This window comes from Neofelis nebulosa, chromosome 5, assembly GCF_028018385.1.
Source record: "Neofelis nebulosa isolate mNeoNeb1 chromosome 5, mNeoNeb1.pri, whole genome shotgun sequence".
NCBI lineage: Eukaryota > Metazoa > Chordata > Mammalia > Carnivora > Felidae > Neofelis > Neofelis nebulosa.
In genome coordinates, this window is record NC_080786.1 from 88,876,908 (window position 1) to 88,893,193 (window position 16,286).

The following is a 16,286-nucleotide window of genomic DNA, read 5'->3' on the forward strand; positions in this document are numbered from 1 at the left end:
ATTCAGTCCTCGACCGTCACTTTTCCTTTCATACTCCATCTCCTCATCCCTCTTCCTAATTGACAGTCCCAAATTTTTAACGGCCTGTCAGACATTTCCAGTGGGAAGTTATAATGTCACCCCTCACTTCATATTTTGAAAACAGGCTTTTCTTGTCTCTCAAACTCATTCTCCATTCTGCCTCCACTCTTTATTATTATTCTTTTCATTACTCATGAAAATTATCTCTGAGAAGCTGCTTTAGAGGTCTTCTTGCTCAGTGTTCCTGCTAATAAGTGCAGCTATCATCAAACCAAACCTGTCTGATTCCAAAGCCCCTGTGCCACAGGCTAGGTCGCTCCTCTTAGGGAGGAGTGGGACATTGCTCATGGATTTGAGACCGGGGTTTGAAGACCAGGGGGACGTTGTTCCCTGACCAATGCCTTAAAGCTCCACGTCACAAAATAAGCTGGGGTGTGAGGGAACAAGAGCTGGGTTCAGATTGTGAATCTGCCGTTTAGTGCATGACCTTGAACAACCACTTAATCTTTCTGCCCTTCTTCCCGGCTGCCATGATACCCACTTGACCAGCTGTCATTCTCATTAAATGAGATAAATGCCCTTGAAAACATTTAGCACGTGGTAAGCACTGAGTAGCTATTTGTGAAATCTGATTCTAAATGGAGGGAAATGAAAATAAAGAGATCCTGCTTTAACTCTGTGACATAGGGCCCACAGGAGTGGTTGACAGTGCAATGTGGGGGCGGGCTGGGCCCTCTGGGAGGAAATTGCCTCTTTGGATGACACAGCATACTCCCTGTACACACCCACTCCACTGCTCAGAAACAATGCATGTTGAAAAACCCCAAATCATGGGGTGGGTGGTGAGGAGTTGACTCTATAGCAGCTGCTAATTAGGAAATCCTACTCCCAGGCTGTGCTAGCATCCCTGATGTTGGTTCACAAACAGATGTTTTAGAACATGAAGACACTACAGAAGTGGAAGCTGTCAACCTGGGGGAAAAAACAGGCAAAGCAATGAAACTGTCTTGACACAGGGGGCTGAGTGCAGAGGGAAGGACGGTATTTCCAGCTCAAATATACCTGGGAGGTTGGGACATCTCAACTCCAGTATGAGGCTGGTTGGTGCGGCTCAGTTGCCGTGGGATGTGAGTGAGGTTGAGCAAGTACCTCTGACTATCTGGGGAGAGGGATGGGTGAGGTGAGGAGAGCCAGCCTCAGAGGCTGCCCCTGAGTGTCCAGTAGGGCACAGGGTCTTCATCCTCCTTCTCCGGCCCAGACTCCGAAGCCTGAGGTGTACCTTCTTTCCATTTCTCCAAGGCCATTTCTCTTCTCTGCCAAGAGTCAGAGCAGGTTCTGGATTCTCCCCCTGCATGTATTAGGTCCCTGCTGACTCCTAGCTGCTTTACTCTAAATTTCTCTCCCACTCGGGGTTTACCCCTGTGCTGAACAGGGAGCTACGCCAAAACCAAAATTCAACCACAGTACTCCAACTCAGGGCTTCTGAAGGGATTCATCCTTGGACCTCAATAAATATTTTAGCACTGGACTCATTGTTCCCCCACCAAGATACAGCATGGAATCATGTCAAGCACATGCATGTTCACAATCAAAAGATTGTGAATGGGTGGCAGAGTGGGTGGGCTGGGGTGCCGCATGGTTAGTTAATCCCCTTCTGAAGAGTAGTTCATAGGTAATAAAGAAGTAGAGGGACATCCAGAGTTCAACAGCAGGCAGTGGAATACTATTCTTTTGGAACCCTGGGCCAGTGACATCAGGGGCTTATGCCAGAGGTGGGCCTGGCTCTCACCCTGTGCCCTCCTAGTTCTCCCTGCATCTGCTGGCAGAGTGTCCTGGAGCAAAGCCAGAGCGAGGCCCCAGCTCACAGAGCCCACCTCAGTCCTTTCAGGGGGTGCACCCCTAGCTTCCAGCAGAGCTTGTACCTCTGCAACTAGCTCTGCTCTGCTGCCTGGAGAGGGGTTGGTTAGCAGTGCCTGCCAAAGTCATGTCCAAATCTGTCCGTTCACATTGAGAGACATAGACCCCTTGAACAGCTGCAATGGGTGTAGCACTCACTACGGACCAGATAGTCTTTGACACTCTCACATGTGTGTGTACTGTGTCACAGCCCAGTGAGGTGGGTGCTGTCATTATCCGCCTGTTACAGATGAAGAAGCCAAGGCAGAGAAATTACGTATGTCATCCAAGGTCATACGGCATGTACATGGTAGAACCAGAAGTCTAACACAGACAGCCTGACTTTAGCCAGTTTGTATGTTACCCACTGCTTCTCTTGTTAAGTAAGTACTGAGTTTCTATATCCAGACAGGGAGCTGGAGGCAGGCTCTTTTCCTTTTAGATGAGAGAGTCTCCACATAGAGAACACAGATTCTCAAGGTGGGGTAAGCAGGTGACTTTCCCCGTCATGTGTTCCGGGGGGAAGAAAGGGAAACATCCCCAGAAGAAGAGTGACGGTACAGGTAAGAATTTCTGATCAATCCAGGTGGCTATGGCACCTGCAACTGAGGGAAAGAGGGTAGAGGTGGCATCATAAGCCCACAGGTCCCTAACGCCCACAGGGCCCAGCAGTGGCAGTACTGACCAGGGGTGTGTTCAGTCTCTAGTTGCTGTGGACAGATGGTCATCCCCTTGATCAGGCCACCAGCTATGGCCACAGCTGGTGCTGAGTGGTTAGGTACCCAGAGGCTGGTTGTCCAGACACAGGTAAACTCATCAGTCCTTCAGCTGGGTGCTCAAGGCCACTCATAATGCTTATGTTTCAGAAATAGCTGTATTATGAGCAAGTTGCATGAGCCACCTTTATATCGAAAGTCTACAGGCTTTACCTACCTTAGGGAGCAGTCTAGGAACCAAAGAAAGCCCCTTATAAGAAGGCTTCCAGACCTAGAGTCCTTTTACCAAGATACCAACTTTTTTGTTCCTTTTCTTAGAAGATGCTTTTTTTTTTTTTTTTAAAGTTTATTTTTAGGAATCTCTACACCCAACATGGGGCTTGAACTCACAGCCCTGAGATCAAGAGTTGCATGCTCTTACAAGTGAACCAAGCCAGGCACCCCAGGAGATGCAGGTTTTTAAACAGCTACATATGTATATATATGTTTATGTTTATAAATATATGCATATTTATTTATGTTTATATATATATATTTTTTTTAATGTTTATTTTCTTTTTGAGAGAGAGAGCATGAGTAGGAGAGGCAGAGAGAGGGAGAGAGAATCCCAAGCAGGCTCTGTGCTGTCAGTGCAGAGCCAAATGCAGGGCTCAGACTCACAAACTGTAAGATCATGACCTGAGCTGAAATCAACAGTTGGATGCTTAACCACCTGAGCCACCCAGGTGCCCCTAAACACATCTATTTTTAATAACATAAGGTCATATGGTACATGCCATTTTTTAATTTATATTTTTAATTAACTGTACAGGGTGAACATAGTACATATCTAAAACTGTATCAATAATATATTTTGGTCAGCCCTTTAAAACCTTGTTGTCTTATAATTACTTACAAGGTCCTATTGCAGAAATTTAGGTTGTTTCCAATTTTCATTATTATAAACAATGCTGTGGTAAACTTCCCTGTGCCTGAATCTGTGCATATCCTTAAGAATTTCCTTGAAATTAATTTCCAAAAATGGAATTCCTGGGTCGAAATATATGCCTATTTTTAAGACTTTTGCAATGGATTGAGGAATTTCTCACCAGAATGTGCCAGTTACATTCTTACTGGTGTTGTATAGAGGTGCCAGTCTGCTATGCCCTCAGTGACACTACATCTTATCATTTTTTGAGTCTTTGCCAATTTGATAGGCAAATATAAATTTATATAAAAAGTTGAAAAAAAGGCTTTTATAGTTTACATTTGTATTTTATTTCTTTCCAACAATGCTGTCATGTATTTATTCTCAAATTATACATTTTCTTCTGTGAATCACATATTCATGTTCTTTGTGAGATGTACATCTTAGGAGTTTTTTTAAGCTTATTTACTTTGAGAGAAAGAGGGGGGAGAGGGGTCAGAGAGAGAGGGAGAGAGAGAACCGCAAGCGGGCTTTGTGCTGTCAGGGCAGAGCCCAGTGTGGGGCTCAAACTCATAACCGTGAGATCATGACCTGAGCCAAAATCTAGTCGGACCCTTAACCTTAGACTGAGCCACCCAGGTGCCCTGTACATCTTAGGACTTTGAAAAACTTCACGTGTTAGGAATGCTAAACTTTTATCATCCGCTGTAGGCGTTTACCCTGGCTCGTTATCTAACTTCTTTGAATTTAAATTCTTATTTTTTATCAAACTCATACACAGTTTAAAGATCAAATATGTTTTATAAGGCTATTATAAAAAACCCTGACCACTCCTACTACCAATCGTTTTCCGCTTCCCAGAATCAGCCACTTTCAACCCTTTTAACAAGCTCTTTTAGTAATCCTGTCCATACCCCTCAGTAACATGCTTAAATTACTATTTGTTGATTCATTGTTTTGGTTTTAGGCAATATTAATTAGTTTCTCTCAATGGAAATTTCATATTACTGCAAGCTCTACCGGTTGGAAGTGATACACTCTCTGTTCTTCAGGGTCAGCTTGAGGAACTTGAAAATGCATTTTTTACACAACTTAAAGTCACCCTCAACACAACATGATTCTGGTTATGCCCTCCTGACTTATGCGCTATTGTTATCCATGGTTTGCTTTATCTTGTTTTATTAATCCCACAGATGAGAAATTATTTTAGAAATTCAATGTTGCTTTAGATTTATGCACATATTTACCATTTTCTTTGCTCATTATATCTTCTTGCCTCTTCTAGCTTTTATCTAGCATTGTTTTTCTTGCTTGACATAAAATTCTCCCTAATTTCCTTTTGTGGAGGTGGTTGATAAACTGAAATTTGACTGAAAATGTTTCTTTTTTGAAAGAGAGTCTCAGGATATTTTTCAAAGATAGTTTTACTGAATGTACAATATTTACCCACTGGTTTTGGACTTCCATTATTGCTGTTGAGAAATCAGCTGTTAGTCTAATTGTCATCTTCTATACATGATTTGTCATTTTCCCTGTTCTGGTTGTTTTTTAAGATGTACCTTGTCTGTGGTTTTCTGCAGTTTGACTATGATGTGAGTTTATATTTCTGTACTATTTTGTTTTCTAAGGATTTGTTGGGCTTCCTTAGTTTGAGGGAAATTCTCAGCCATTACCTTTTTGAATATCGCCATTTCTCTCTTTTCTCTCTTCTCCGCCTAGAACTCCAGTTATATATATATTGGACTTTCTCACTCCTATCTTCCTTGTCTCTTCCTCTCTTTTTCATATCTTCTATCTTTTTATATCATCTGGGTGTTCTCTCATCATCTGTCTTGTAATTATTAGTTCTTTTTTCAGCCGTATCTAAATCTGTCAAGTTTCCTAGTTTCAATCATTATATTTTATTCATTTTTAGAATTTCCATTTAGAGTTCTTTCACTTCTTTTGGCCATTATTTATAGTCTCTCTCTCATTTTTAGTTTCTTATTTCTTTTTATGTATTTTATATACTTACATTCTTTGACTGATATTTCCAGTATTTGAAGGCTTTGCCTATCTAGGTTGCTGACTTTTACCCACTGATGCCTTTTTTCCTTTTATATTTTGTGCTTTTTGACAGTGATCTCTTATTCCTTAGAATTTTATCAATGAATGATAAAATCGGATTGAAGGTATGTTCATTTAGAGAGCATTCACATTTATTTCTGCAAAGCAAGAGGCACTGTATATCCGAACCACTTTTCCTTCACACTAATGGGGTATATGTGGGTGCACATATGTGCATGTGTATTTGAGATATGATTTACGTACCATAAAATGCACCCTCTTAAAGTATATAATTTAGTGGTTTTAGTATATTCACAAAGTTCAAGACCACTTTTAAAATATATCCTTGGCTTGAGGTTTAGACCATACAAGTATTGTGAGTTTGTGCTGCATACCCACATGAGGGCTACCTTTCCGGTTACAAATTCTTGAGTGAGATTTATTTTCCTTCATCTATAACCAAGATCAAAGGCCACTTTTCCCTGCTGGCCCCCTTCTGCAGGGCAGATTTTTTTTCCCTATGTGTCTGACACCCATAGTATAGCCCTAGTCCCAGCTTTATACAGTCTGAGTTTCCTCTCAGACTCTCTCCTTAAGAGTTTTGTCTCCTGTCTCCTACATCCTCCTAATAATCAGACCAGAAGTTCAAGCTCACAAAAGTTGAGCAGGTGCCCCAGGGCAGCTTCTAACTGCCGAGAATTAGCTCACTTCTCTGTATTCCAGCTCTTGGTTCATGTTTGGCCTTAGAAGATGTGATTCTTTACTTACTTGCCAACTCAGCAATGCATTTAGAAATATTTTGTAAAACATATTTTATTTAGTATATTTCGTTTATAGTGCTAGGATGATTTGGGACAATGCAAGACTACGGTCTGCCTTTTTTGTTTTGTTTATAGGGTACATTTCTTTTTCCTTCTTCCATCTTTTGTCACCCCTCCAGGGAGACAGCATGGTTCAGTACGACTCATGTCGTGTCTTTATGTGGCCATTCCGTACCTTCTGAAGACTGCAGTGGAACTCCTAGGGACATTCCCAGTTCTGTGAAGAAGGGCATGTTGCTGCTTCCTCAGCCATGGGCTTCCTCAGAGGCTCAACAATAGCCAAGTGTCACCCTCATCTTAAGGCTATAATAGAGCAAAATTCATTTTCTTCCTTTGCTCATGGCTTACCAGCTTCCAGGCATTGGTTTTGGGTCGCTTCTACCTCCCCACAATCACTTTTTTTCTGGCTTCTTTTAAGAACACTCTCTCTTCATTGTGCCCAAATGACCAGGAGAATAGAGGGAGCATCCTCAGACCCTTTCACCTTATCTGGAGAGGCCAATTTGTCTTGCAGCTCAAATAGAAAGAACAAAGGGAAGATGTTGTGTGGGTCTCTGGTCTCAAGTTGAAATTGTGGATTTGGTGGCTGCCCCTGGAAACACCCCTCCAAATCCCATTTTCAGGTGAATGTGGTCCTTGCCTGTCTGGGGCTGGACCCCAGAGGAACCCAGATGCTTGGCAACGTCCCTCCCCTCTCCAGGAAGTTTCTGTTAATTATCAATTACGGGAAACAGAATAAGAAGCACGAAAGCAGCGATTCTCAAGGGATTTGGGGAGGAAAGGGTTCCTTTAAGAAAGTTTGTCAGAATCTCTTATGGAAGATTTAAAAATCACTACCCCTCCAACCCCAATAAATGAGCCATACTTCTGGTGGGAGTGGACCAGAGTGGAGGAAATGTGGAGAACCATTGACCTAGAACTGCATTGTCCAGTGCTGTAGCCACTAGCCACATGTGGCTGTTGTGCTCTTGAAGTACAGCTAGTATCATACTCTGGAATTTACAGGAGTATTACCAAAAGAAGAATGCAAAGTATCTCAACTTTTATATCAATTACATATTGAAATGCTACTATTTTGAATGTGTCAGGTATGTAAAGTATTTATTAAAATTAATTTCCTCTGTTACTTTTAAGTTTATTTATTTATTTTGAGAGAGAGAGAGAGAGAGAGAGAGAGAGCTCATGAGTAGGGGGAGAGGAGAGAGACAGGGAGAGAGAGAATCAGAATCCCGAGCAGGCTCCAAGCTGTCAATGCAGAGCCCAGCGTGGGGCTTGAAGTCATGAACTGTAAGATCACATGACCTGAGCCAAAATGAAGTCAGTCGCCCAACTGACTGAGCCACCCAGGCGCCCCTCATCTGTTACTTTTTAAAGTAAACTTACATATGTGGTTGGCATTTGTGTCTTACTTTCTACATCTCTTAGAGCTGATCTAGAAGATAACTCATTCCTTTTGGGAAAGTGTGATATTTTGAGCTGAACCATAGGTTCTGCCTGCAGCCGCTACTAGTCAGATGGCTGGCCATGTTTTGCCTGACTCATACAGATAGAAGTGACTTCATTCATTCCCACCGAGGTCTCTCAGCAGTGCTCACAGCCCGTGATCCTAAGCAGAACAAAAAATATCCTTCCCAAATGAGGAAAATAAAAATAGGTTTTTAAGGGACCCATGTAATCAGCAATAACTTTAAATGGTCCTTGTCCTCATTGCTTTCTCTAGAAACTCATTAAACTCTGTGCCCTCCAATTAGCACATGTATTTCATATTCACTCCCACATTAGCTTGGATATCCAGGGAAATGGCTCTTAAAATGTGGTCTGTGTTTTAGTCTTGGTTTCAGGAGCTGACACCCCAGCAGTGGTGGGGCTCCCTCTTCCAAGCCGTGGCTGCGTCGTGTGCACACATCTTCAGAGTACAAGGCACCCTCCTTGGGCTGGACTTGGGCGTCCCACCAACCGGCCCTGACTCTGAACCCCCTGCCTTGATAAATGATACCTAATTCCACAGATGGTTGCTTCTGCGCCCGGTTTCCCCTCAACTTTCACCTGATCGTGATGTTTGTAACTCATGCCCTCTCTGCCATCATGTTGGGCAATATGGCAGAAAATGATCACTTCAGTATATTTCCCGACTAATCTAAATCCATCCCCTAATTTATAAATGTCAAATAACAGTCCGTACTAATAAGCAACCTTTCCTCAACACCCCTGTGCCGGAAGCGAGGGGGAACAGGAGGATTTGTTACCACACGCTTTGTCCTGAGCACTGGGCACAGCTGAATGCTCAGGGGCTTGGGCGGGGAGCAGGCTGTCTGGTGACTTGGGCAAGCAATATGAGCCCCCGCCCCGTACCTCCTCTGCCTCCCGGGCAGAATTGGAGAAGAGCACCTACCTCGACATTGCACAAGGGTTGAACAAATGAGAACATGTCGAGAACATACCTCCGTGGTTGGCATGCACACACATACATGATTGCTGTTATATTTTTTTTTACCAAAATGAGACTATACTCTCAATTCTATTTTGAAACTCTAAAAAAATTTTTTTAATGTTTTATTTTTGAGAGAGAGTGACAGCAGGGAAGGGGCAGAGAAAGGGAGACAGAGGCTCCAAAGTGGGCTCCACACTGACAGTAGAGAGCCCAATGTGGGGCTTGAACCCACAAATTGCGAGATCATGACCTGAGCTGAAGTCGGGCAGTTAACCAACCCAGCCACCCAGGGGCCCCTGAAACCTGTTGTTTTAACTCAATAATACCTGTAAAACGTCTTTATTTTTATAACATTTTAATACCTCATCATGTCCTTCCATACGGACACAATGCAACTGGTTTAATTGATCTGCGGCTGTAGGATTTTCAGTTTTGTTTGTTCCTTCCTTCCTTCTATTCTTCCTTCCTTTCTTTTTTGCTATTATAAACAATGACATCATGACTATCAGTGCAGCTAAATTTTTGTCCACATTCTTGAGTATTTCCTTAGGATAAATTCAAAGAAAACAAAAGCACTGCATCAAACCTATTTACATTACAAAGGTTTTGGTAATATTGCCAAATCCTTCACATGTTTTTCCAGAATTAGGCATGTCCCACCTCCCACCCCCTGCCTGCAAGAGTAGGTGTCAGGATCGAGAGCTGCCAGCTTTTACCCTCCTACCATGCAGAAGACACAATTCACAACCTTGATGCATGCGAGTGCTTCCTTCCCCCTGCTCACACCTGACCTGCGTCCCCTGTGCCCCTCCCGGAGCCTGCCTGGATCCCAGAGCTTCAAGTCCTCTCCCCTGAGCCCTGTATTGGTCTCTTTCTGTCCGTTTTCATCATTTATTCCACTTACTGTAAAATTCAATACTACATAGTATTGTTGCTACATAATTTCTCCCACTGCATTGTAAGATTAATTACTGTGCGGAAAAAAGAAAGGTGAAATTATTCTACCTGAATCCAATTCTTTACTGAGTATCTGCTCATGGCAGACAGAGAACCAGCAGGCTCTTACTGATCCATTTTCTTATTGTTTCAGCTGTGGTAAGGAACCACTGGCCAGAAAGTAGCACCAAACCCCACATAGAAAACATCACCATTGATCAGAACCAAATGGACTTTTCAACGGTGGTCTCCAAGGAGGGCGTGATGACTCAGACCCCCAGAAAGAGCTACACTTCTTCAGATGCTCCAGAAAACTTCATTCCACAAACTGAAGCAGCAGATGCTAGAGGAAGAAATGACTCTTCCAGGAAAACAAATTTCACCATTTCCCCTGTTGGGTCTGACACAGCAACAGCTCTGACTTCCCAGAGCCTCACCAGAGGTGAGTTTGTGCCAACGATGCTCATTTCATTCATGTATGTCCGGTCCTGGAAGATGAAGTTTCTGCCAGTCTCCCTCTTCCCCATCCTGAGTGCCCATCCAAGGGTCCTGGGCTGGGGTAGCTCACCCCTGTGGCTCAGGCTCCATCTGTGGCATGCTGTGATTAAGTGAGTTATCAGCATAGACCAGCTGAGGGTGCAGATTTGCCTACAGCCCCGAGCAGTCCTGGGAATTGACATTCCATGGCCAGACTGAGTCCAAAGGACACCCGCTGATCATGCCCCACACCACAGCCTCAGAGATACCAGATCTGGTCTGGTAGGCTGCGTGGTTCCTGCTTGAATCTGCACAGCTCGGTGGCTTGCCACTTCTAGCAAAAAGTTTCAAGAAATGGCTAGGGCTGGATGTGTAAGATTTGACTGAGGAAGGGAAGACACAGAAAACTGGCACCGCTTAAGTACCTACTGTATACCAACATATCTATTCTCTCAATTCTCACCGCAAGCCAATGAGGTCACGTTATTATCATTTTAGGAATTTGGAAACTGAAGGTAGAGATGGTAATTAATCAGAGGTGTATAGGTCAAACAGCTAATAGGTTTTAAAGCTGGGATTTGAGCCTAAGTCTGTATGTCTGAGCACGGTGGGAGGATAGCTTAGGAGTGGGATGCACAGACCATGTGAGGAAAAGGACAGAAGTGTGGTCTTTTTGTGGAGTGGGAAGGCTGGCAGCTTCCCATGGGGGAGGGTGTAAGTCACACATGGAGGAGAGGATAGTTGTGTGCATGGGGTGAGGAGGAGTCACAGAGGACTTAGAAAACCAGGCAGTTTAGATTTGGTGTTGTAGGAAGAGTCACCAAAGGTTTTTGAACAAGGCAGTGACATGATTAAAGCGAATTTGGGGGGGATTCACCTGGCAGGCAGGTATAAGATGTCTGGGGTGGGAGATGGGGCAGAGTGAACCTGGCATCAGGGGGACCACCCAGGCGGACATAGAAGTCCAGATGCCTGGTGCTAAGATCCATGGCCTGGTGGCCTCAGGGGTAGAGAGGAAGCAATTGGTAAAGACTCTTCACAAAGGAAAATTGATATGAACTTGGTAACAGCCTAAAAGTAGAAGATGACGCCATCAAAGATGGCCCCCTGCTTTCATGAGCTTGTTGCAGGGGGTCGGGTTGAGGGACTCAATTCTATAAAGAGTACGAATGACAGTATTTTATGTTCCCTTCATGAAATGATGGACACAGAGCTTAGACCTGCGCCTGATGCTGCCTGAGTTCGTTGGTCATCCAGGTTTTGGAAATTTTGTTTATGTTGAATTCAAGTAAATAATTCTGGGGCCAGCATTATGGAATGTGAGTGATGAATCATGGTGATCAGAGTCCGATCTTTGATCCCATATCATCTGATACTTAGCTTCATTGTGCCCCTTTTAGAGTAACTTCACCACAAAATGCAGCCTTTGTTTGCGAGATCTGAAAACAGTCTTTGTCTTGGTTTGTGATGTCTCACTCAGGAGTTAATTTTTCATAGAATGAATAATTGCTCTTAATTTGTTTTCATGGAGGTCAGAGGTGAGCCCACTCAAACATTATTCAGACATTTTGAAGTCTGCTGGTGGAATTTTAATTGTTGGTGTCTGCTTTCAGCATTGGGGACACTTCGCTCGCCATCCAGTTCAGGGTCAGAAGGAAGAACTGCCCCTTCTCACACTGAGAGCGGAACGTCCCAAGGGTCCCTGGCAAGAGGAAAGGGGCTCCCCGAAGACGTGACCGTGCACACCCAACTAGCTGCCACTTTGGTTTTCAGCCAGGCCCCTCTGCCTGCTTTAGAGATGGAAGAGGAGACCACGCTCTCTAGGAAGAGAAATTTTTCAGGACCAGCGCTCTCCAGGACACCGGCTCACTCCCCTCCCTCAGACCACCCCGGATGTGAGTGCTCCTATCCCAGTCTCACCTGCTGAAATCATTCAGAATAGAAGTAATAGATGCGTACATCTTGCTAGTAACATACCTGTCACAGGGGCCGAGGCGAGGAGACATTAAAGACAAACGCAAAGTATTTGGGGGAAAAGTACCATCCGCACAATTTACCTTCATACTGAAGTTTGTCTTTAAATTTTTGTTAACGTTTATTCATATTTGAGAGGGAGAGAGCGAGGAAGGGGCAGAGAGAGAGGGAGACACAGAATCCGAAGCAGGCTCCAGGCTTTGAGCTGTCAGCACAGAGCCCGATGCAGGGCTTAAACTTATAAACTGTGAGATCATGACCCGATCCAAAGTCAGACACTTACCTGACTGGGTGGACTGAGCCACCCAGGTGCCCCTGAAGTTCGTCTTTAAAATATGTTCTCTTTAACTGCATAGGAAGGAAAATAGGAGTTGGTCAGGTGGCTGCTCTGGGCCTTTGTGTCCACCAACCCCTGCTTGTCCCCTCACCCCGTGCACACATGCACGTACACGCATCCAACAGGGACTAAGTGTTGTTGGTGTGTATCCTTTGCACCAGAGGCCACGCTCTGGGGTGAGTGGACTGGTGAGCACTGAGTCATTTGATTAGGAGTTAGATTTGTGTTGCTTCGTTACGGCCAACTTGTTTCTTGCAATGGCAAAGATAACACAGATAAACATTTTGCTAGGCGTCATAGAAAAGAAACCCAGACAGTGCACGTGTTTGCAAAGCTGCAGCAGTGGAGAACACGCCTCCTTGCCTTTTCAGCTCCTAGTCATTGTAAGGCCCCTCTCTGGCAGTTCCATGTCTAGCCTGGAACTGTTTTCAACCTTCTCATCCTCCACGCTATCCACCTTGTCGCATTAGGTTCTCCAATACCTATCTGGTACTCAGTGTGTAATCCTCTTGAGGACACAGGCTATGTTGGTTACTTCTCTTGGGTTCCCTGCCATCCCAGGACAAGGTACAGTTGGTAAGTAATGGCGATCAGCATGTGCCCCAGTATCACAGGGCTCATCCAGCTACAGACCAAAGAGAATGCTGGAAACTCTGCCTGCCTTTTCTCTTCTCTTCTCTGAGGTTTTATTCAGAGTCTGTGCATGCCTTAGGAAGCAGCACAGAGAGGGCTGGAAATATTCTTGGAAATAGAGGTTAGACTGCCTTCAAAGTTGCCATTTCAAAATTGTTGTAGGTCACAGGTTTTTTAGAGGTACTAGGGGGTTTGGGTTTATGTCACCAGAGCAAAAACTGAACCTGGAGGTCCTTTCTGTAATGCCTATTTAAAGCAGCCAATTCCTCCTCTATATACTCTGTATACAGTTTCTGCTGACTAGGTATGTATATAATTTATGATTCATGTTTTTGGGAGATTCCTTTTAAGATTATTCTTAAACATTGGTCAGATTGGATAAAAGCTACAAGCCTTTCCAGCTGCAAAGGTCTGTGGTTCAGTGATTTACAACCAACTTTACTAAATGGTGGAAAGGAAGCATTTTCTAGGAAGCTACACTTTGATTCTGGTCAAGGTCATTTAATATTTATAATTTAAATTCAACCCACTATTGTGGTTTATTTGAAAATCAGCCTGTTTCCAATTTTACCGGACTTGACCCTGTAGTCACCTGGGTTTTTCAACATTAAAAAATAGTTGGCCTTCAAATTCCTTGAGCATTCATCCTTTTAGAACCTTATGCTTTTAGGGGCGCCTGGCTGGTTCAGTCAGTAAAGCATGTGACTCTTGATCTCAGCATATAAATTTAAGCCCCACATTGAGTGTACAGATTACCTAAAAATAAAATCTTAAAAAAAAAAAAGAATGTCTCACTTTTAATTGTTGAAGAGTTCCACCATATCTTTCTTACTCCTTGAGTCTCTCCCTGAGCATTTCTCTTCCTTTTTACTGAACTGGGTGTTCTGTGCTAGGTAGAGGCCCACCTCCCTCTGAGATACTAGACGCTAGGGCCCTAAGTGCTGTTAAATGAGGGAATAGCCAGGCACCCAGGACTGTCTAGATCTAGCCTGCCAGCCTCCCCTCCTCCCTGCGGGGAAGCTGAGAGGGGGACGTGCACAGAGACCTGAAGCCATATGGGAAGCAAAATTCTGCTTTTACTTTCCAATCTGGGCTACTAGCTGCTAACCCCCTAACCAGCACTCCGGTATACCTCCTCCCTCCACCCCTTAAATCTGAATTCTGACACTTTACTATCCCTGCCTAACTACAGGATTGAGGGGCTCTAGGCACACATGTAGGAGCACTGAGGGAGCGGGTAGGACTTGCCAGAGGCAGGCTCGGAGGGGACCCAGCTGGCACTCTGTAGAAGGGAAGTGAAGAGAGAGGGAGGTGGGGGTGTGTCTCTGTTGACACTTGGCTGCTCCATCCACCAGTAAACGTGACCCAGTGAAAGTCCTGGCACTTAGGCCGGTCAGATGAGCCGTATTCCTCTGGAGGTGAACATTAGCGCGGCCACCAGGAGCCTGGCCTGGGGAGATGGGGCTCCCTGTTAGAAACATGAAGGGATTCGACCAGATGATCCTAAACATCCTTTCTAGCTCCAGCATCTGTTATTCCAAACACATTCAGCCTTTGTGTTCTGTGCCTCCTTTCTCTCCTCGCTCTGCTACACAGAAACGTGCGTGTAGCACCGCCTCGTCTGAGGCCTGGCTAGCCAGGAGTTCCCTGCCTCCGAAAATAAATTGTATGCCAGGGATGGATGCATTAAAGCAGGGATAGGCCCAGACAGCTAAATCAGATTTTTATTTTATTATTTATTTATTTATTTATTTATTTTTAATTTTTTTTTTCAACTTTTTTTTTTTTTTTTTTTTTTAATTTATTTTTGGGACAGAGAGAGACAGAGCATGAACGGGGGAGGGGCAGAGAGAGAGGGAGACACAGAATCGGAAACAGGCTCCAGGCTCGGAGCCATCAGCCCAGAGCCTGACGCGGGGCTCGAACTCACGGACCGCGAGATCATGACCTGGCTGAAGTCGGACGCTTAACCGACTGCGCCACCCAGGCGCCCCTAAATCAGATTTTTAAAAAGCGATCAGAAGCCATTTGAAATTATTTTTCTTGCTGCTTTATATCTTCCTGTACTTTCCATATGTTCTGTAATGAACATGTACTATTTGATCATTGGGGGAAAAGTAAGTACAGCAGCTCACAGGGGGAAAAGTTCTCTTTTGAAGGCAGAAAGATATCTGTGTATATTGAATTGTGTGAGAATGGCTACAGTTGAGCACTAAATTTAGTACTGAGCTTCCTGGAAACGAGGGCACAAAGGGAAACCGGGTGGGGCATGTGATCATTGCCAGATAAAGTAAGCATACAATTTCATCCACAGGCATGAGTGTTTTGAGGGCAGTGAATTCTTTTTTTTTTTTTAATTTTTTAAAATTTACATCCAAATTAGTTAGCATATAGTGCAACAATGATTTCAGGAGTAGGTTCATTAATGCCCCTTACCCATTTAGCCCATCCCCCCTCCCACAACCCCTCCAGCAACCCTCAGTTTGTTCTCCATATTTATGAGTCTCTTCTGTTTTGTCCTCCTTCCTGTTTTTATATTATTTTTGTTTCCCTTCCCTTATGTTCATCTGTTTTTTCTCTTAAAGTCCTCATATAAGTGAAGTCATATGATTTTTGTCTTTCTCCAACTAATTTCACTTAGCATAATACCCTCCAGTTCCATCCACGTCATTGCAAATGGCAAGATTTCATTCCTTTTGATTGACGAATAGTATTCCATTGTATATATATACCACATCTTCTTTATCCATTCATCCATCGATGGACATTTGGGCTCTTTCCATACTTTGGCTATTGCTGATAGTGCTGCTATAAACATGGGGATGTATGTGCCCCTTCAAAACAGCACACCTATATCTCGTGGATAAATGCCTAGTAGTGCAATTGCTAGGTTGTAGGGTAGTTCTATTTTTAGTTTTAGTTTTTAGTTTGAGGAACCTCCATACTGTTTTCCAGAGTGGCTGCACCAGCTTGCATTCCCATGGGGGCAGTGAATTCTAAGAGGACTATTTATATAAGGAATGTTGAGACTCGTAATAGAAAAATGCCATCAGTTGCTGTTCTGAGGAAATTGTGCTAATGTTCTTTAAAA

The 16,286-nt window shown here is 43.9% G+C and overlaps 1 protein-coding gene across 2 annotated transcripts in view; it reads left to right on the forward strand.

Moving 5' to 3' along the window:
- The window catches only part of HEG1 (heart development protein with EGF like domains 1), a 91,149-nt gene that overhangs the window by 18,497 nt on the left and 56,366 nt on the right, over window positions 1–16,286 (forward strand). For both annotated transcript variants that reach the window (XM_058731092.1, XM_058731093.1), the window contains exons 2-3: window positions 9,929–10,216; window positions 11,865–12,146. In XM_058731092.1, the coding sequence (XP_058587075.1) occupies window positions 9,929–10,216; window positions 11,865–12,146 (570 nt within the window). The remainder of the gene's footprint in view (window positions 1–9,928; window positions 10,217–11,864; window positions 12,147–16,286) is intronic.